At 47.7% G+C, this 22005-nt stretch overlaps 2 protein-coding genes across 4 annotated transcripts in view; one reads left to right on the forward strand and one right to left on the reverse strand.

Moving 5' to 3' along the window:
- Positions 1-14742, forward strand: part of CASTOR2 (cytosolic arginine sensor for mTORC1 subunit 2) — a 240379-nt gene extending 225637 nt beyond the window's left edge. The window contains exons 10-11 of one of the 2 annotated variants that reach the window (XM_075904288.1): positions 121-280; positions 14421-14742. In XM_075904288.1, coding sequence (XP_075760403.1) covers positions 121-280; positions 14421-14484 — 224 coding nt within the window. In that variant the 3' untranslated portion in view covers positions 14485-14742. Of the gene's footprint in view, positions 1-120; positions 281-9125; positions 9820-14420 lie in introns of those variants that run through there. The other variant, XM_075904289.1, reaches the window with a different exon arrangement.
- The window catches only part of RCC1L (RCC1 like), a 36082-nt gene that overhangs the window by 12057 nt on the left and 2020 nt on the right, over positions 1-22005 (reverse strand). For both annotated transcript variants that reach the window (XM_075904285.1, XM_075904286.1), the window contains exons 3-8: positions 21851-21980; positions 12693-12821; positions 8998-9064; positions 6629-6680; positions 4991-5075; positions 3351-3532 (exon numbers count right to left, since the gene is read on the reverse strand). In XM_075904285.1, the coding sequence (XP_075760400.1) occupies positions 3351-3532; positions 4991-5075; positions 6629-6680; positions 8998-9064; positions 12693-12821; positions 21851-21980 (645 nt within the window). The remainder of the gene's footprint in view (positions 1-3350; positions 3533-4990; positions 5076-6628; positions 6681-8997; positions 9065-12692; positions 12822-21850; positions 21981-22005) is intronic.

Genomic DNA, 22005 nt, shown 5'->3' on the forward strand with positions numbered 1-22005 from the left:
GGGGTCAGCTTATGAACAAACAGGCTTATGTTCGAGTATATACGGTAAAAGATTTACCTGGCATTGCTTTGGTACTTAACTCCATTTTTGTTTTTCCTCATTTCAGTCATTGCTCTCCAGTGAGGAGGAGGGGTTCAGTGTGCAGGCTGCCCCAAGGAGAGAAAACTACCCCAGCCCCCTCTCACCGCAGCAGCTTGGGACCAGGTGAGAAGTGCCTCTCCATGGCCACTGCAGCTCCAGCAGGCACAGGAGGAAGAGGGGAGCATGCTCCCCAGCTGAGGTAAGTCCAGGTTTGTCTACCCCCAGCGCTCCCCACCCAGAGGGAGAAATTAAGCAAACTGAACTTTTCCACGGCTTCCCGATCACAGTGAAGAGCCAGCAATGTCCCCATACGAATGGGAGAAAGGAGGAGTTTCAGCCCTCTTCCCCCCCCACACACACCCTACCTAAAGGGCTCCTGGAGTGGGAGGGTCAGGACTAAGGCAGCCCTTTTCACCTGCTTGGTGACTGTCTCTTTTCTGTATGGTTTTATGAGAAGCAATCCCATTCTAGGCATATCCTGTTTTCCTGGCACAAACAAACCCTTATATGGCTTTAAGTTATGCTAAGAGGAAGCTGCATACCAAGTCTGGTGGGCCTAGCTCTTACCATTTAAAAGAAGCTCTTGAACAGAAAGACTCATCTTCAGATGTACAGACAAACTCTCTCAAAAATATAGTTGATGAGTTGGGCCCACACCCTCACACGCTGGCCTCTGGGCAAAGCAGTTACCTGCACTGTCTCCCTACCCTTTTAGGGATGTAAAATCCCATTGAATTAGTTAACTGGTAAAATGTTAATCAATTAAACAGAGGGAGGGGGTGCGCCAGCCCAGATGAGCCGGAGCAGTTCCCCTGTCCACCGTGACCCAGCTGGAGTGGCCCCCTACCCACCACAGCTGAGCTGGAGCACATACACACACCCCAGGATGTAGTAGCATATTCAATAAACAGATAAGCAAAAGCACACAGGTTAATGCTATAGAATACACACATTTCCCCCCACCCCCACCAGTACATTTTTTGGCAGGCTGGCCAGCAGCCTGGCTCAGTCCTGACTTGCAACGGGTCCAGGACTACCCCGCTGCAGCTCTGCATTTAAACTGTATTAGGAGCTGGGCGGGCAGGCAGCCCCACTCAGTTCCAGCTCACCTGGGGTGCAGGAACTCAGACCTCCCCCAAACAGGCTGCTGCCACCCTGCACCGTGGCCTCTGTATCAGAGGCAGCAGTGTGGGGCGACAGGCAGCCACTCCGTGAGGGGAGCCGGTTTTAAACTGGCTCCTCTTGCGGACCAGCTCTTGCCTGGCACCCTGTGCTGCTGCCTCTGATACAGAAGCAGCAGCCCAGAGTGGCAGGGGGCTCCTCAGCAGTGGGGCTGGAGCACGCTGATTGCTGGCCCCACTCCAGGGGCTATAGAATAGTCAACCAATAAGAATTAATGAGGATAATCGACTATTCAATTAACCGATATTTAACATCCCCCCCTACAGCAGGCCCCGTGGCACTGGTGGTGGTCCAGCCCCAGCAGGTTAACCATTCATATCCTATACCCTTTATGGCTGAGAGAATTAGGCACCCAGCTCCTGTTGAAATTCCCAACAGAGCCTTCCAGTTGGCTGCAGTTTTAAATTAACTCTCCCTTCATGACAAAGCAGCAGCAGGGCTCTGCAGAAAACTCAAGGCCAGTGAGAAACAATTTATTTGACAGACATTTTAACTACATTAAATTGGCTGCTTTGAGTGGGGCCATCTGCCCCTTGTTAGTCAGTTCACAATGTGGGAAGTGTGGCTGGATCCCCAGCCAGTTCAGGGAGCAGCAATGGTCAGGCCAGGCTGAAAATCATTTCCCCAAGCCAGGAGGTCCCACCGCTGATGCCTTTGGTGCCTTTGTCCCCTTGTGATTTGACTTGATGCAAATGGGGCTACACCATAAATCCATTTGGAGACTGAAGCTGGAGTTGAATGTGGCCCCCTACCTCATCTGAGAAGGCTTCTGCACTGAGCATGTATTTCCAGAGTTCTTAGCTGCACTGGCTGCCTGATAAACTTCCCTCAGAAACCTAAGACATTGCTTTTAGCTTATAAAGCCCTAAATGGCATGTGACCTGCCTATTGCCAGTGCTGCAGCGAGAAGCACCCCAGTTAGAACATCCTTGGTTTGCAAGGTGGCAGGGCCTTCTGCAGGAGAGGCCCTCAACTTTACAACAAATTCCCCTTGACTGACCTGAAACAGCCATAATCCATTGACTTCTCAGGCTTTTAGGGCAAAAAGCTAATACAACAAAGTAATTATTCCTGGCAGGGAGGGCTTTGTAATTCTACATTGCTAGTTGTGTCACTTTATAGTGATTGTGTTGTCAGTGACCTGAAGCAGGGTAAGTTCTTATTTTACAGCTTCACTAGCAGATTATCCCAGCTGCTTGCTCCTTCACTGCCTGTCCCTGCAAGGCAGCAAGAGCAAAGTGCACAGCTCGCCTGACCCCTGCACCTCCAGCCCGAGTGAGGAATGCAGCAAACTGCTCTCTCCCCTGGCTACCTGAAAAAGGGTACAACCAGCAAATCTGAGGGGGGAGCTTCAGTCCTTCCCTTAAAGGGCGCCAGAGGGGCAGGAGGCTCATGGCTCGAGTAGTCCAAGACTGGGGGTGGAGGGCATATCTCATCTGGCTGGTGGTGATTGTGTCTCTTTTCTGTATGGTGTTCTGAGAAGTAATTCCATTTCAGGCACATCCCATTGTCCTGGCACAACCAAACCCTCAACCTTGCTTTGAGGAAGCTGTATACTGAATCTGAAGGTCCCAGCTCTTACCGTTTAGGGGGAGTTCTTAGACAAACTCCCTCAAGTATGCAGATGTACAGAACAGTTACAGCGAAGCATGTAGAACAGGGATGGGGAACTTTTTTGGGTCAGGGGCCGCCCACACAGAAAAATCAGTCAGGGGCCACACAAGTGAGAAGCAAAAAACCAAAACCAGTCCCTCCATGATGTGGCCCCTGACTGAAAAGACACTCCCCACATTCCACTCTCGCACCAGAGCTGGCGGGCTCGGCCTAGAAGATTTTGTGTGCTCCAGCCCTGTGGTGGGGAAGCGGGGGTGGGGGCTGGAGCACCACTGTAGGCTCCCCAATTCGGGGGGAGCCATGAGCCTCAGGGCCGGATCCAGGCCAGCCAGGGGCTGCATCTGGCCCCCAGGCCTGAGATTCCCCACCCCAATGTAGAAACTCCATTATTATTTACATAAAGGCAAGCAGGTAAGTTGCAGACAGAAATTCATTTCAAGCAGTATGCATTACACTGGAACATCTCATCCAACCTGTGTCGTCTCTGTGATGGACGCCAGCTGCATGTATTCAGAGTTTCCCCACCCAAAGAGGTCTCCTTCATCAGATAGAGCCAGACAGCTGTCCCCGTAGGAGGCGACCTGAACGATATTTACTCCAGCCACATCTCCGCCCAGTTTGGTGGGCACGCTGGTGATATCATAGTGACCAAGACCTGACAAAGACAGAAAGTAGCATACTGTAGTGAAAGGCTGTACTTGGTCATATCAGACAGCAGGCAGTGACACCACGTGTCAGACTGGATCTTCTGAAGCAACATCAACAAGAAAGCAAGCTCCAGGCTAAAGCAAAAAGCTGTGTGATGAGTCCCTTGCCTGCTCCAGTGTAGACCTCAGCTCAAATCCTGTTTTCTAGCAATTAGGTTACATCACTCAAGAGCATACCATGAATACTACAAAGATCAGTCTGGTGCCACTGCCTGGCTCTGTGGAAGATACACACTGGACTAAAGTAGAACAGCATTTTAGGGCAGGACAATGATAAACTAAATGCTTGATTTCAAGAAGCTAGCCAGACAGGGAACTCAAGGAAACCCCGTGGCCTGTGTTCTGCAGGTCAGACTTAGAGGAGCACAATGGTCTCTTCTATGAAAGCGTTGCTGAGAACCTGCATTTTCAATGGGAGGTGCAAGTGCTCAACATAGCCCGGTGATATCAGGGCTATTTAAAAAGAGGCCCACCATCTCAAGTCGACACATGATCCTTCCAATGATATCTGTATTATGACTGGACTGTTCTGAGTCATTCTAGTACCAGCCCCTCACTCTTGTTTGATGTTGAGCAGACCAATTAGTTTCTAACTCTGATACCAGTTTTAAATGATAATTATTGTTAGTAATACAGGCAGTCCCCGGGTTACGTACAAGATAGGGACTGTAGGTTTGTTCTTAAGTTGAATCTGTATGTAAGTCGGAACTGGCGTCCAGATTCAGCAGCTGCTGAAACTGACCGCCAGTTCTGACTTACATAGAGAATCAACTTAAGAACCCCAAGCGTCCCCAAGTCAGCTGCTGCTGAAACTGATCAGCAGCTGATTCCAGGAAGCTCGGGGCAGAGCAACTCTGCCTCCGGCTTCCTGTAGTCAGCGCTGGTCAGTTTCAGCAGCGGCTAAATCAGGACGCCTGGGGCAGAGCAGCTGGGGTGCTGCTGGGTTGCTCCAGTAGCGCCGCTCCTCGGCACTACTGGATCAACCCAGCAGCACCCCATCTGCTCTGCCCCAGGCGTCCTGATTCAGCCGCTGCTGAAACTGACCAGCAGCGGCTGAATCAGGACCAGAGCAGCTGGGGTGCTCCTGGGTTGGACCAGTAGCGCCCAGAGCGGGCAGGGGGCTGGACTTGATGACCTCCTGAGGTCTCTTCCAGCTCTATGATTCTATGATTGTATGAACAGATGCTTGAAATATTCTCACACACATTTGGCTGGCAAGACAAAAACATGTTTTAACACAGGTGAGTTGCAATATACCTTATCTCCGCTTGCTGCCACTATTAAATACCTGGCATTCTGTCTTATAGACAATTGACCAGAGCAAACCTTGTTTCAAGCTTTTACTAATCCTCACAGATTTGCTGCATAGCGGCTTCAGCCAGGTTTCCATTTTCTGAAATGCCTACCTGTTTGTCCATCTGCTCCCCAGCCGCAGGAGTAAACCTCGCCTTTCTCAGTCCTGAACAGACTGTGATCCTGCCCACAGACGACCTACATGCAAGTGAAAAGCTAGGTCAGACCATGCTGAGAATTAATGTGCTGTGACATCACTATGAATGGGAATCTCTAGTGCTCAGCTTGCAAGTTCTTTGGCTGGAACTTGCCAATATTTTGGCCTTCTGTCCAGAGCCAACACAGATAATAGTTCTATGTACAAGTGGGAAGATTAAAATCACCCCAATGCAAGCCTTGGTGAACACAATAGAATTCTGTCTTGTAGCGAGCATTCCCCAAAATGGAAATCTAATTTGTTGCCGAATTCCAAACAACACAGTCAACTAGGGATGTAAAATCCAATGTAAACAGCTTAAATGTTATGTTTAACCAGTTAACCGAATAAACAGGATCCCATGCTCCAGGGCTGCCAGCTGCCAGCCCCAGCTGGGCTGGGGCAGCCCTGCACATGCAGCACATGGGGAACTGTTCTTGGGCACCAGTTAACCGGCTTCTGGTACAGAAAGGCATGAGCATGCAACAGCTCAGCATCATAAAATGGCGTCAGTGAATGACAGAAGAGAACTCTCATTGCAACTGCTAAAATACTTTCCCTCCCAGAATGATATTTTTGGCTCACAATAAAGTCAGCTACACTTTGTGATTTACTTCTGTGACTTACCCACAGCAACCTCAAATGTCTACATCTGTTCTTGAACTGACTGATTAAAACTATCTCAATACCCACATCTATCATGGGATTAGTATGAGCTATAGAGCCAAAATTTCCAAAAGTGAAGCCTAAAGCTCCAAAATCACTAGGTACATTTTCAAGAACAGTGATCACCTAACAGCTGACATCAATATCACAGGACGCTGCTCCTTGCTCAGCACACCTAAAAATGTGGCTAGTGATAGTAAGAGCCTAAATGTGGATTTGGGCTTTTAACTTTAAAACACGTACTTTTGAAAAATTTGGCCAAATAGAATGAGGTCCTCTCCGATCCCACTGCTTCCTAAGGAATCCTTTGGTGGATTTTATAGGCCAAATTTCCCCAAATGCACACATGCAATCCAGATAACCTGCCAGTTGTGCAGATTAACAGACCACTTTGTACATGCAATTACTGTAGTTACATGAAACAGCAGGGCAAGCATGTGTGCTAACCTAATCCAAGAAATCCTCATCTAGAAATCTGACTATGTGGAATCTAGTTGGCAATTTAGAGAGAATAGTCTCATGACTAAGGCACTGGATAGCACTTGGGACTTCACAAATGACAGTTCTCATCGCCTAACTGATAGTGGTAAAAGGAAAGATGGTAGGCACAAAAGAGAAGGCAGAGATGACTTAGAAATGGTCAGGGATGGGCCTCTCACAACAGATAATACTCTTCTATTCAGCAGAGGCTGCCCGTCAATCAAAGTATCATGTTTCCTGGTCCTCCCAGGAATTCAGGCTTAGTAAAGTCAATAACAATAGCTGGGCAGTGGTTTAGGGTAAAGGACAATTGCTCAAGCCACTAAGAATTAAGCACTAGGGCCTCGTTCCCATTTTAATAGGCAGCAGCTGAACAACCCCTACCCTTAGACTGAGAAAAGGCTCTTACCTGAACAACCCTGCCTTCAAACTCTTGCAGTCGGTTAATTACATGACTTTCGCTACATCACCAGCAGAGATTGGAAAGTGAAAAAGCAAAACAAGAGGATTTTAAGAGTTTGCTACAAACATCCAGAAGCAAGCTTGTGCACTTTGCAAAAAACATCTGGGGAAAGGGAGTCTTCACACGTACTCAGAACACTCAACACCGTAGAGCAGGGGTGGGCAATAAGTTTTGATGGGGGAAGGGAGGGCACACCAAGATTTTGGAAAGTGGTCAAGGGCTACACTCTCCCATGATGTTAATGGAGGAGCAGGGTCTGGGATGGAGGTTGGGTGCAAAAGGGAGCTTGGGGTAAGGACTGGAGTGCAGGAGGGCCTGTGAGGGAGTTTGGGTGAAGGAGGTAGTTGTGACCCAGGGTTGTGTGGCATGGTAGTGGGTTGTGGGGAGGGAGGAGCTGGGGTATCAGATGCAAGCTCTGGCCGGGAGACTTACGGGCGTGACTCCCAGCCAGCAGCCCAACATGTTTCTCAGGCAGCCTCCCTGCCTGCCCCGCCCCCACACAGGCAGCAGGGAAACCTGCCAATGGGATTTTACTGGGGTCAGGGAACTTGAAGCCTCTCCCCCCTCCCTCCAGTTTACAGCTAAGAAACACAAACGGCCCAGCAGCCACTTTTCTGAGCAGCGTGCAGGGTCTGGGGCAAGCAGGAAATCTGCCCCAGGCTCCCTGCTGTGTCCACGGGCTGGATCCAGTGGCTTGGTGGGCTGCACCCAGCCCACATGCCCTCTTTTGCCCAGCCCTGCTGTAGAGCACATTCCACCTCCTGAACAGTCTTCTGCAGGGAGGGAAAGGATGTCCCCTTTTTACAGATTAGTTAAGTGACTAGTCTAAAATAACAGGAGGGTAATTGGTAGATATGAGATTTTTCTCTCAGGAGCTCCTGATTCCAGCCCCTGGATTATGCTGCCTCTCCAAATTAATTTAGCACTAGACTACCTACCCTCAGAGGACACTACCTGGCACTACTTTAATAGGGATGGAGAAGGTTTCTACTGGAAACCTTCACTGAAGGGAGTATGAAAGCAAAGGAGAGAAGAAAATGACATTGGTAATTTGGTAATGACGGTCTCAACTGAGGAACCAGGCAAGGCAAGGTAGACTTTGACTGTCTCAGCTGGAGAATAGAATTTAAGTACCAGTGAATTTCTAAGAACCAACGCTGGGAAGTACTAACACCACCATTCAGTGCGCAGGCATCAAAGAAGAACAAGCTAAAATACTGATTGTCTCTCGATAGATTTAAAAAAAAAAATAAATTCCTGCGGGACAACAGAGCGACATCATCACGTCATTCTGCATTCCCACAGCCCCTCTCCCCTTAGCCACCCTTCCTCCTCCCTCCCACCTCCCTGACGCTAACTCCATTAGCCAGGAACACAGCCTGCACTGCCCTGCACTGTCCTCTGCTGGCAGGAGGGGGGCGGAGAGGCCCGGTCTGTCTGCGGGGGAGGGTGTGAGGCACCATCCCAAGAGGCCTGGATTGGCTGCAATGGAGAGGGGCCCCCCCAAGATGCCCAGGGTAGCTGGGGGGGTTGACCTGGGCTCCCTTCCCTGGTGACTGAGGGGAGAGCCAGGCCCGCCTACCCCCAGAGACGGGGCTGGCAAGCACAGCGAGCAGGGGACACAGCCCCCTAGCACTTCTATATATTTACAGAGACCATGTCATCTTTTGGATTCAGCACAGAACTAGGAACCAGCAGCTGCTGCGTGCTAGCCCCATTAGCTCTATGTCTCTCTGTCCACATTGGGTGGAACAACAATACTGCCCTCCCTTCACTGGGGTGCCTGGAGAATTGTTGTCTGCAGGATGCACGTCAGAGCTTGGCTCTACGTAAGTGCCTATTACTACTGCCTCTTCCCCAGCTGCAGATTCAGAGTGCGCTGTAGAAGGACTTGTTCGGGATCAAATGTTGGTTTTACCATTTTAATTATACATACGCATTGACGCATCTCAGCACTATCACCATCTGGGAGGCTAAAGATTGAAAACTGGCTGAAAAAAAAATCACACTGTACCATTTGGGTAATCTGGTATTTTCTTGCTAATACCCGTGAAAAATGAAGCCAGCTCCTTATGCTTTTTTCCTCTCTCAAGAGCAGGGCGACCCCACAGTGCTCGGGCCCTGTGGGGTTTTACACCCCATTCCAGCAGAGAGTAAGATTTCCCAGGCACGGATGTTAATTTTTGGACCCATCGATCTTGAGCAATGTTCATTTACAGTCACACGTTCCCCATTAGTTCCAAATGAAAATTGAGTATATGAAAAATTCTATTATACGAAAAGAAAGAGTATGAATTTAGCAGGACGAGTCTCACCTGTAAATTTCACCTTTAATAACTTTTCGGCCACATTGCCCATAGGAATTGTTGCCCATGCTGAATACTGAAAAACAAACATTGCATGCATTTAGCTATTAATACCAGGGAATTTCTCTCTCTCGTAGATGCTGGTTCCTAATTACAACAGCCTGCATAAGCCTAACACGCACCTAAAACGCTTAGCTCTCAAGCACCTACAAGATGATCCCGAACCTTCTCACCAGAGTTCACCTATGAGAGACTCAAGACATTTCAGGCAAAAATGCCTATGTAGTAATGCCATATGCACTGTATTAGGACCTGGAGGCTAACTGGCCATTCATCCATAATTGACTACCTCATTCCACTGTTGCCTAGGAGAATTAGAAATAAGATCAGCATTTCCACAGAAGCCCTAAACCAAGTGTTCAACACTCCCCCAGTGATCAACAGCTGCACTGGGATGCTAAATATTGCACTGAAGTTGGTGTGCTAAAGAATTCTTGAGGCAGCTGAAAGCCAGTCAGCATGGGGGTTCATCTACATAGATAATTATTAATTCATTAATTTTACCAATGCAACATTCTTCCCAGACAAGTAGCACTTATGACTTTTTTTGTGAAACCTCTAAGGCAGTGGTTCTCAAACTTTTTGACTCATGGACCACCTGGCTCAATGCAAATCTTTCTGCAGACCACCAGTTGCTAAAGGAAATTCACCATTAATCACATAATTATGCCTGAACCATTTTGCTAGTGCTGCAGCTAGGGAGAATGGTTGAATTTAAATCAGTGGTTCCCAACCATTTCAGGCATACAGACTCCTTTTCAATCTACAGTGAACCCTCGTTTATCGCGGTAGATAGGTTCCAAACCCGACCGCGATAGTTGAAAATCCGCGAAGTAGGGACACCATATTTAACATGTATACAGTGAGCCCTCGCTACTTCGCGGTTCGACCATCGCGGATTCACGTATATACATAATGTAATGAAAAAAGTCCGCGAAGTCGTGAATCCGCGATGGTCGAACCGCGAAGTAGCGAGGGCTCACTGTATTACTATTTCATGGACCCCCCGCAAACAATATAGCTGTTTTCAAACCGTCCATTACTTGATAATCACTTGAAATGTATAACAGTTCATGAAGTTCAAGGGTGGAACTTCGGGAGAGTAAGGGGTCAAGAGCAGAACTTCGAGGGTGCAGGAGGGCAGCAGCCAGGATACAGCTTGCTTTTGATCTTATTCCCCGGACACTAAGGGAGTAAGAGGAAAGTGCTTGCATGCTGTGCATACCTCTCACACATCAGCTAGGTATGAGACACATGCATGGCATGGAAGCACTTTACCCATGCTCCCTTAGCGGCCGGGGAATGAAATCAAAAGCAAGCTGTGTTCCGGCATTCAATTATTAAATAGATTAAGCATTTTAACTTCCTTGTGTTAGTTTATCAAACTTCATTTTAAATAAAGTAAAATATTGATTTATGTTCTACATAAAAGATTTCCATGTTTTATTTATGGCAGGGGTGGGGAACTTTTCTGGACTGGGGGCCACTGACCTACAGAAAAATCAGTTGGGGAACCACACAAGTGAGAACAAAAACACGCCTCCAAAATCCCCCAACCCTCACTGATGTGGCTCCCAATTGAGACACTTCACTACTCGGACGCTCCAGTCCTACAGAACGAGGGGAAGGGAAAGGGAAGACTGAGGCTCGGGGTTCCCATAGGCTGGATTTACTTTTCTGGGGTTCCAGAGTTGGTGGATTTTGTGGACCCCCTTAGGCTGTGGTGCGTACCAAACTGAGGGGTTCAGTGTGTGGGACAGGGCTGCCAGCAAATGAGATAGGGATGTGGGGGACAGGAGGTGGGTGCAGGAGGAGGTGACGGTGCAAGATCTGGATGGGATGTAGGGTGCAGAAGCAGGCTGGTGTCTGGCTAGCGGAGAGGGAGCAAGAGCACTGGAGGGTGCAGTGTGTAGCCAGGAGGAAAAATGCAATGGTGGATGCAGGCACAGGGTGGGGATAGGTGTCTAGCCAACAGTGCAGGAGCAAAGGAGGGTGCAGGAGCAGGGTTGGGGTAGGGTGTCTAGCCAGGCGAGAGGGTGCATGAGCAGACAGGAGATAGGGAGCATGGCAGAAGAGAGGGTGCAGAGTGTGGCCAGGAGAGAGTGTACAGGAGCAAGTGAGGGTGCAGGAAGGAGCAAGCTAGGGTTACAGGGCCTTGGCATGTAGGGGGGGTGAGTGAAGCGGATTTGGGTGCAGGAGTCTAGGCATGAGGAGGGATGCTTATCTGGCTTCATGCCCCCACTGCTCCCATTGGCTGGTGGTTTGTAGAGAGCTGCGCCCCTGTAAGACTGTGCTACCAGTAGCGTGAACTGCTCCTATAATATATTGCTACCAGAAGTAGCACAATCCTACAGGCTAAACAGAAAACCAAATGTTCATAATTGCTACCTATTTCAGCACTGGGGAGCTCCTCTGTTGTCCTATGCACTGGCTTTGTGTTTATGGCAACCCAAATGGTACCTTGTCAGTACATGAAATCCTGAGACTCCAGAAAGTTTTTTGCGGTGGTACAGAACAAGCCAGGGGGTGGGGTGCACTGGGAGCAATGCAATTCAGAAGCGTTTCTCGCTTTGCATCAGCTCTTCGGTGAGGGATGAAGGTGGGGAACAGTCACTTAGTGACCCTGCTCCTTCTGGCTGCACCTCCATAATCTCCTGGGGAGACAGGCAGCCCTCTCCCCTGGCTTCTGGAGGAACCCCGCTCTGCACGGCTGCCCTACAGACCAGCCCTCCCCTCTTCAGAAAAGCAGCTGCTGGCACCACTGAGCAGAAGGCAGGCTGAGCAGGTCTTATAGGGAAAGGCCTCTGGGCTCCTCTGGATGATTCCCCAGCCCCACAGCGTGACAGCACCAGCCCTGCCACTTCCAGGGCTTCGTCAGCACAGCACCTCCCCCCAGGCAGCACCTGGAGCAGCAGGGCCCACTGGCAGATGCCACGACACAGTGCGGGGAGGTGGATGCCAATCTTCCATCTAGCAGAGCTGGCTCCCTGCAGGCAGGGCTGGATGCCAGGCTGCGGCAGCACTAGAGGGATCCCAGCAGCGGTGCTGCGTGCGGGCTGCTGCTTCCCCATTGGGTGCCACCAGGACCGCTGCTCAGTAGCGCTAGCGAATGGCAACAGCAAGGAACACCTTATTGCTGTTCCCCAAGAGGAGGAATGGGGGAGAGCTCAGTCCCCCTCCTCCCCTCACACAGTGGGGAGGCAGTGTGGGTTCCCCGTCTCATGGGGGAGCAGAGAGAGGCTGTGCTCCAGCTGTGGACCACCTGGGAAGCAGCCGCGGACCACTAGTGAGAACCACTGTTCAAAGGTATTTGCATAGCTGTTCCAAACCTGAATTAGAAAATACATCCAGCTGAAAAAGAAATATCCTACATTTGATAAGTCTTGGAGCGAGACAAACTAACCTTATTTTACAATACTTGCAGTATAAAACCATCTACAGCTTGTGCCAGATGGAACACAGAATGAGAAAAAGTCTTAAGCTTATCCTCCATTGAACAAACAGTGCTGTAAAGGTTGAAAAGACAATTCCATGTTTATCGCAATATTTATCCAGCGAGGTTTGGCTTCAGCGCACAAGAAAAAGAAAAGACTTCAACAATAAGATTCTATTGTCCCTTGCCACCACTATAAGTGATACTGTACCTCCTTCGATGTCCGTCAGGATCAGGGAATGAGCTCTCCCACAAGACACCTGCAAGATCCGAGTCTGCTGAGGAGTGTCCAGTGGTAATGGAATGGGAGATGGTTCCAAGACATACTCATAGCTTTTAGCTTAAAGGAGGAACAGACAAATCAGAAATTAGCAACATCTACAAAGTGAATTTAGTGTGATGGCTGGCAGATCATATTCATAAATGCACACTGCCAAATCCCATTAGGGATTTAAAAAACGTTTTTAAAAAGTAACCGTGTAACTGTTAAATATTCTAGAGGTAACACGTGCTATGGGCTCTGTAATAGAGAGCTTATACTGCAGAGCCCACAGTGCAGCCGGCTGCCTGGAAGCAGGGCCAGTGGCTGGAACCAGTGCACACTGGGAGCCAGTTTATACTATAAGTCAGCTCCCAGCACGCACCAGCTCTGACTACCAGACCCGCTCCCAGGGAGCTGGTTGCCATGTAACATTGCGGGCTCTGATACTACAGAACCCGAGTGCGGGCCAGCAGTTGGTGCATAATGGGAGCCAGCTTTTAAGGGAAAAAGGAATGCAAGGAACAAGCAGCAGCAAATGTGGCTTCACAAGGGATCAAAGATCTAAAGGTTTTTTTTTTTTTTTTTTAAATATTACACTAGAAATGAAAGGAGTAGGTACCTCACCAGAATATACAATTAGTTAAGGCCATCAGGGAAAGAAAAGAGCAGCAAAAAAGCAAAATATAATTAATGCTAGACAAAAGTTTAAAGAGATAAAAGCTTTTACAAATATATCAAAGGAAGAAAATATACCAGAGGGAAAATGATTCCCTTAATATCTGACTATGATATCTTTATCACAGTGAGCAGAAGTACCTTCTGTCACAAGGTCACCCCTCTTGCTGCACAAGAGAACCTATTCAGTCAGATATTCATTTTGTCAGGTACTAACGATCTGGCTCTTAGTGACTGGCGGGAACTTAAAAAACAGGAAATGCAATAGAGGGGACTGCCTACCTACACAAAGGCAGTTTCAAAGGGAAATGACAGCTATTCTATTGCTGACACAACTACACCTGCACCTCAATAGCAGAAAGGTACTGACTGCCGGAGAAGTTCTAAGACAAACTACACTATGATCTAAGTCAACCAGAAGTTTGTATAAAAAACAACAACAACAAAAAGTCACATTCCCTACTGAATGTCGTAATGCTGGTAAAGCAGGTGCCAGTGTAACCCATGCACCTAATAGGGAGCCATCTCTTTAAGAGACCCCAGGGGAAGGGGCAGGGGTAAGAACAAGTTGAGTGTTACAGTTACTGGGCAGATTTAACACTCCACACCTTTCTGGAGTTGGGTATGATAGTTTGGGGTCAGACTTCATGACCAAGCAGGCAGGGCAGATGCTTTTTTGAGGCCTGTGTGAGCTGGGAGAAGCTGAGCCAGGAGCAGAGCGGAATGTTGTTCCTTACTCTACAGCACTTTGCAGCAGGTAGGGATGCTGTTAACCCTCTACCAGGGATCATGGGGAATGCTCCTTAGAGCAAGGAGAACCTGGGAGGGAAAATACCTTCTTCTGTGTTAACTGTATGCTTTAAATGCTGTTTTGATTTTAGCCAAACTGTTGTAGTTCACTCTCTCAGTCAGTGTGATTTTTCAGTTCCTTTTTAAATACAGTAATGGGGAAAGAGTCATTTCTATTTTGTTATTCTCGGTTTTTCTATTTTCTTGTAACAGGGTTTCTTTAAGTCTGTTGACTTGTGAGTTAACTGACCGGTTAATCAGTGAGCTGGCTGCCTAGGAGTGATCCACAGCAGAGGAGGAGTCTGCCTAGACTCCAACTGAGGATTTCCTACAAGCAAGTGGAGAGATAGTTCAGACTCAGCATATAGTGCAGATTTGATGATCAGAAGCACAAACTGAGACTTTGGTGAACTAAGACTTTGGGACATCTCAGTCTTTTCTTATTGTGTTTGTGTGGACTGAACCGTTCAAATGTACTTTTAGTCTTCTCTTTACTTAGGTTTACTGTAACTGTGGACATTATCTGTGGGTTATAAAATAGCTGTGTTCTGTTATAAGAATTAGATTTGTTTCTTCATAAGATTTAATAGTTATTTAATTAAATTCATTTCTTTAGTTTCTTTTTTTACTTGAATGTAGGGAGGCTGACAGTAGGCAATCAATCCTTGCTGAAATTCCTTACAGACTGAACTCTGGGCTTCCGGTACTGCTGGGGGAGGGAGATGGGAGGAGGATTAGACACTAAAGAAGGGCAGTGAAGTCTAGCCCACCCAAGGTTACACCAGCTCATGCTAAAATCCCCATGTTTCAATTAAACACTGACACAAACTGAAATGTGGCTGTCCCACCCGTGTATTAATATTGTTAAAATAGATATTAGAAGAATGTGTTTCGTGTTCAGACTTTATGTAATGGTGGTCAGTCGCTACATGTATTAAAATAAGTTTTAGCAGTGTTTCTCAAACTGTGCTCCGCGGAGCCCCAGGGCTCAGCGAGGCTGAGAAACTGGAAACATTGATAGGTACAACACATACAAATCACTGGACCACTGGGGCTCCACATAAATTTTTATGCATACAAAGGGCTCTGGAGCCCAAAAAGTTTGAGAACCACTAACTTATAGCATCTGTATCCCATCCTTTAAAACAGTGTTTCCCAATTTTATTTGGCCATGGAAACCTTTTAAACTCGAAAGAATTTTGTGGAACCCCTATTAACAGTCTTATATATGGTATATAACAGGCGATCGCACCACTGACTGACTGCCCTCTGGCATTGCACAGGAACACTTAGGCTACGTCTAGACTGGCATGATTTTCCGCAAATGCTTTTAACGGAAAAGTTTTCCGTTAAAAGCATTTGCAGAAAAGAGCATCTAGATTGGCACGGATGCTTTTCCACAAAAGAACTTTTTGCGGAAAAGCGTCTGTGCCAATCTAGACACGCTTTTGTGCAAAAAAGCCCCAATCGCCATTTTCGCGATCGGGGCTTTCTTGCGCAAAACAAATCTGAGCTGTCTACACTGGCCATTTTGCGCAAAAGGACTTTTGCCCGAATGGGAGCAGCATAGTATTTCCGCAAGAAGCACTGATTTCTTACATGAGATCCTCAATGTTCTTGCAGAAATTCTAGCGGCCAGTGTAGACAGCTGGCAAGTTTTTCCACAAAAGCAATTGCTTTTGCGGAAAAACTTGCTAGTCTAGACACAGCCTTATTGTGGCAAACACAAATAAAACTTGTTTTCAATAAAATTCATAAATTAAAAAAATAATTAATATTTAAGAATCCTAAAATGTTATTGTAATGAAAATTTCTCACCGAACTCTTATTTTCACTTCACAGAACCCTGGGATTCTGCGAAACACCATTTGGGAAATACTGCTATAAGGTAATATTTGAGCAGTTGTACAGTAGAGTCCGGATTATCCGACTTTCGCTAATCTGACATTCCACTTTATCCAACATAGCTGGCTCCTGAAAGCAAAACTAAAAGCCTGCACTGCCCCCGGCCGCCTGCTATGTGACCTGGCCCGTTTCTCCTTCTCCAGCTGCTGACGTCCCTGCTGCTGCTGTTGCTCCTGCCGGCGCCGCTCAGTCCCCATTCCTGCCTGGCCCCTTCCTTCCCTGCAGCCCCTGGGCGTGGGCCGGGAGAATGGCCCTGCTCGCTGCCCCGTTGCTCTGGAGGCTGTAGGGAGGGAAGGCGCCAGGCAGGAATGGGGACTGAGCAGCACTGGCGCCGGCAAGAGCAGCAGCGGCGGCGGCGCCCGGAGCGAGGGGGCAGCGAGCGGGGCCATACTCCCGGTCAGCATACGGGGGCTGCAGGGAGGGAAGGGGCCAGGAAGGAACGGGGACCGAGCGGCGCCAGGGGGCTGCAGGGAGGGAAGGGGCCAGGCCACTCAAATCAACTACTGTACAGGTGATCCCTATTATCCGACATTTTCGTTAATCCGACCAGCTGTCGGTCCTGTTTAGGTTGGATAATCGGGACTCTACTTTACTGTAAGACAGGAGAAAATCATTAATTAGTATACAAAGACATTAACTGGATGTCACATTATAAACCAGTCTCCCCTGCCTTTAAAATTGCATTTTTAAACATCAAAAGCCAAGTACCAGTCCTACAATTGACAGGTACCTACGGATGTTAAATATCCAGTAATTAGTCGATAGGGCACCCTAAGGCTGTTGCTACACTTCAAAGGTGAAAGCACTGCATGGAGCCCGGGGTCAGCTGAGGACTCCCCCAATGACTCCGGGCTCCATGCGGTACTGCTGCTTTTGAAATGCCGCGGGGAGCCCGGCGTCAGGCTGCACATGGCGTTTCAAAGCAGCAGCACCGCATGGAGCCCAGAGTCAGCAGGGGAGTCCCCAGCTGACCCCGGGCTTCATGTGACGCTGCCGCTTTGAAACGCCGTGTACAGTCTGGGGACACCAAAGCTGGCCATGGGGGGCATAATAGAGGCAGCAAAGGGGCGGGGGGAAGCGACTAGTCGACTATCAACCAAGCATTTGCTTATCGGATAATTGACTAGTCCTTCACATCCCTACAGGCACCCTTTTTTTTTTTTTTTACTTTTATAAGTAACTTGGTTTCTGTTATTTCCACTCCAGCTAATCATATGATTAATTTGGTTTTACCCAAGAAAGCTCATGATACTATTTATTTTTGTTAGTCTCTGAGGTACCACAGGACTACTCATTTTTTTAAGTTACAAACTAACCAGGCTACCGCTCTGAAATTAATTAGTATGACGTGCTGATCTGCAATGCAAGATGTTACGTCCTTTCTAACAGGAAAGGTCTAATGACACCAGACTATTGTGGGATGTTAAAGATGACAAGAGACTTTTCTGCTCTTCCCCCATGAAGGTAAAGCATGCACATGGATTTCTCCCATCAGCTGAGTTGGGATCTCAGAGCACAGGATAGGAGGGATGAAAACACCAAACAAAAAGAAATAGATATCTCTATACTGCTTCAACTCTGGTGGTGGGGGGAGGGGGGGAGACAAGTTTTCTAGGCACATACAAGAGAACCCCAGCAGTTGGTGCTCTTACGCTTGAGTCATTACAGGCAGCATTACTGTTACGTCTGCTAGAGGTGTGATAAAAAATTACATGCCCATGTCAGCACAACTTTGCTGGCAAAATGCCTGGTCTAGACAAACCTGCTACCAGAGCAGTTCTACTTATAGTTTAGGGAATATTGTTCAGGGAGATGATGTAATTAGGCCAGCAAAAAAAACCAACCAACCAAACAAAAAACACACACCCAACAACTTTTAGCCTCCACTAGGGGGCTCTGTCAGCAAAAATATGCAAAGGTTCTGTAGTGTAAACAAACCCAGAGACAGCAAGCAAGTGATCAGATAGCTGGAGAGGAAAGAGCTAAATATTTATAGTTTGCCCTCGAGTTGGTTGAGGATGGAAGGGAAAGAGAGAGTATGAGAAGAGATATCAGTGTAAAAAAATATAAATTAAAAAAAGGAAGGCTATATCTATCAGGGATGGAAAAGAATAATGTAGTGTTGTTGCTGAGACATAACTAGCAGTAATGGGATGAAGTTAAGAAAGGGAAATTTAGGCTGAATATCAAGAGAAAGATTCATGCAAGACCTCAGACTGTTGTACAATGCTCAAAGAGGGAAATCATTTAACTGTGGTATTAGAAGCCATAACTTTATGAATGATTCAGTGAATCACCGGAAATAGACAGTACTTGACAACTGCATGAACAATGATGTTTTCCCAGAAGATGAGAAGAGATGCATCAGAGAAAGCTCGATCATGCCTGAAAGCCTCTGATGATGGGGTGAAGACACAAAGAAGTGGAAGCACAGAATGTTCAGGCAGACTTTATGAACAGAGCCCAAATCCCCCTCTGCCTGTCTGGAGAGATGTAAACAGCCATTTCCTAAATGCTGGGCTCTAGTTCTACTAGAGGTCAACAAATGAAATTATTAGGAAGTTTTAAAAACACAGTATTTCTTCACACAAAGCCAAGTCAACCTGTGAGAACTCTTTGCCAGAGGATGTTGTTAAGGCCAAGACTATAACATGGCTCAAAAAAAGAACTTGATAAATTCATGGAGGATAGACCAATCAATGTGTATTAGTCAACAATGGCCTCCTTCAGGCAGCACGTGAAATAGCCGATTATCAGTCAGGCTCAAGCAACAGCTCATGTGTCCACTGCGAACAATGCATGGGTGATAGCTAGCCCAGGATGTCTTGCTAATGAAACGATGTTGCATTGTCTGCACCAGAAGCCATCCTCACTTTTGGGCAGTGTAGCTGCAAAAGTACCTGCTCAACAAGGAAGTGCATAGGCTGCAGGGAAGATTTGGTGTACTCTAATGCATACATCTGTGACAGTGAGGAGTGTAGCAAGAGAGTACTAAGCACCCCCAACACAGATTCTGAGGGACAAACATGCTTCAACTATGTGCAAGTTATGGGACTATTTTTGTAAGTAAATATATAGATGCCTGCAAATCTGCAGATATCTGTGGATGTGGATAACCACGGCTCATTTTTGTGGATACAAAGTTAGATGGGGATACAAATCTTGTATCCACCCAGGGCTCTATAAATATAGCATGAAGGGGCGTCACATTAGACAGTCAGTAGCTCATAGTTAGATGTATGGGTTACATAAGAATGTGTGGTTAAACTTTGTTATTCACAAGCTATATTCATACAAGATATTCTACAGCCCTTCCACTAAAGGTGATTACTGTTATATAAGAAGTTTACACGAATTATTGTTGTGCAGTGCTAGTAAGAAGTCAGGATGTTACATGTTTAATTTAACAATCATGTAAACACACCAAATCTAACTGGTTACACAATTATTCGATGGTCCCCAGGGGCAAAGCTGGCATCCAGTGCACTCCCAGGGAGCCTTCTGCCACCCTGCACTGCTGCCTCTGTTTCAGAGGCAGCAGCACGAGATGGCAGCAGCCCCAGTTTGCAAGAGGCCCGAGCTCCCCGCAGACAGGGGCTGCTCTGGAATCCTACCTGCCTCAACTTCCGTGATGCTGCCGTTGTATCAGAGGCAACAGCATGGGATGGGGGAGGTGGGTCCATTAAGTTGGTGCTTGGTGGGTGGGAGAGCTGGTTCTATGGGAGGCAGCAAAGGGGTGCAGGCAGCTCCACAGAGCTCCCTGTGCAAATCAGCTCCCACCTGATCCCCCCACCCCCCGCCTCTATATCAGAAGCAGCAGCATGGGAGGAGGAGGGGGGGCGAGCAGCTCCACAGGAGCCAATATGCATAGCAGCAGGGGGTAACAAGGGGGAGTGCATGTAGTCGTTAAGATTAACTGATAAGCCCAGATTTATCAATTAACCGTTTAAATGACTATACACTAACACCCCTTGAAAAAAGATAATTACAGCGGTTATTGTAGTTAGAATCATAGAGCTGGAAGAGACCTCAGGAGGTCATCCAGTCCAGCCCCCTGCCCACGGCAGGACCAATCCCAACTACATCAACCCAGCCAGGGCTTTGTCAAACCGAGACTTAAAAACCTCTAGGGATGGAGATTCCACCACCTCCCTAGGGAACCCATTCCAGTTGTACCACATACGCTTTAGACTTACATCTCTGGCCAAGCAGATAACAAAAATATGTTTTATAATTAGAGAGCACGGGTCAAGTCTGCAAAATTTCATAAAAACAGAAAGAAAAAGGATTTGCCAAATCCGACCATTCTAAAAATAACAAGTGCATACTGCTGTATGACTACAGGCAGTCCCCGGGTTACGTACAAGATAGGGACTGTAGGTTTGTTCTTAAGTTGAATCTGTATGTAAGTCGGAACTGGCGTCCAGATTCAGCCGCTGCTGAAACCGATCAGTTTCAACAGTGGCTGAATCTGGACGCCAGTTCTGACTTACATACAGATTCAACTTAAGAACCCCAGGCATCCCCAAGTCAGCTGCTGCTGAAACTGATCAGCGACTGATTCCAGGAAGCCCGGGGCAGGGGCTTCCTGTAGTCAGCCACTGGTCAGTTTCAGCAGCGGCTGACTTGGGGATGCCTGGGGCAGAGCAGCTGGGGTGCTGCTGGGTTGGTCCAGTAGCGCCCAGAGCGGCGCTACGGGACCAACCGGCAGCACCCCAGCTGCTGTACCACAGGCATCCGGAGCACAGGGGCAGCAGGACAGCCCAGACGCGCCGTGGCTGTCCTGCTGCCCTCGGGCTCCGCGGCTTTGCTCCCCGTTCCCCTGGTCTGCAGACCAGGGGGACGGGAAGCAAAGCGGCGGAACACGCGGGCAGCGGTCTTACCAGGGGGACGGGGAGCAAAGCAGAGCAAAGCCCTGGAGCACGCGGGCAGCGGATAGCCCAGACGCGTCTGGGCTGTCTGCTGCTCACGTGTTCCGCCGCTTTGCTTCCTCTCCCTGGTCTGCTGGAGACCAGGGAGAGGACCCCGCTCGTAACTGCGGATCCGCCGTAAGTCGGATCCGCGTAACTCGGGGACTGCCTGTACAAACTTCTGCTTTAACAAAAGGCAAAAAAAATGTGGGGAAAATGCACTCAATACATCACCTGGAGCTAAAGATTTCCCAAACCTTCCAAAGCAGAACTATTTTAGGTACATAAGATAGCTGCATTATCAATTGTATTTAGAAGCTGTCTGCCAATTTTGGTCAACATTAAATTATGTTTTCATGGGTTATGGCCTTTTTGGTAATTTTATGATTTGTTCAGATTGAATGCCCAACATTTAAACATTACCTGATACAGAAAAACTGCACCACCACTTGAATCTACACCACTTTGGTGATGACCACCAAATACGTGTCTAACACGTGATTTCAAAGACATGTTCCTAGCTGATGGGTTACCCTTTAATGCCCAAAATGAGTCGAGGCTGGTACACTACAAATACAAAATAAATTTTTAAACCACTCCATTGACGGATCTAAATTCTTTACAAGACGATTCTCAGAAACCACTAATGGTGCAACCTCAGTCATAGTCTTACCCATCCTCACTGGCTCTCCACCCCCAAGAAATTCCTAAAACGGTCCTTAAAGGTCCACCAACTCTGCTGGAATTTAAACTTCTAGAAGTATTTGTGGTGTTTTCCAATACTGTATTTATGAACCCTCAAATCCCTAGAAGAGCTGAGATGCTTACTTTGATCCTTCCTGCTTCTCTGAAAGCCAAGCTGAGAATCCTTGTTCAGCCCCATGCCCCAAAGTTTGGTAATGTCGGTGGTTTTTGACGATATTAGTGTGAAGCCATAGCCACAGGCCGCAGAGGATATCTTTAAGAAAAGCAAAACATTGAGT

Source organism: Pelodiscus sinensis, chromosome 21 (genome assembly GCF_049634645.1).
Source record: "Pelodiscus sinensis isolate JC-2024 chromosome 21, ASM4963464v1, whole genome shotgun sequence".
NCBI classification, from domain to species: domain Eukaryota; kingdom Metazoa; phylum Chordata; order Testudines; family Trionychidae; genus Pelodiscus; species Pelodiscus sinensis.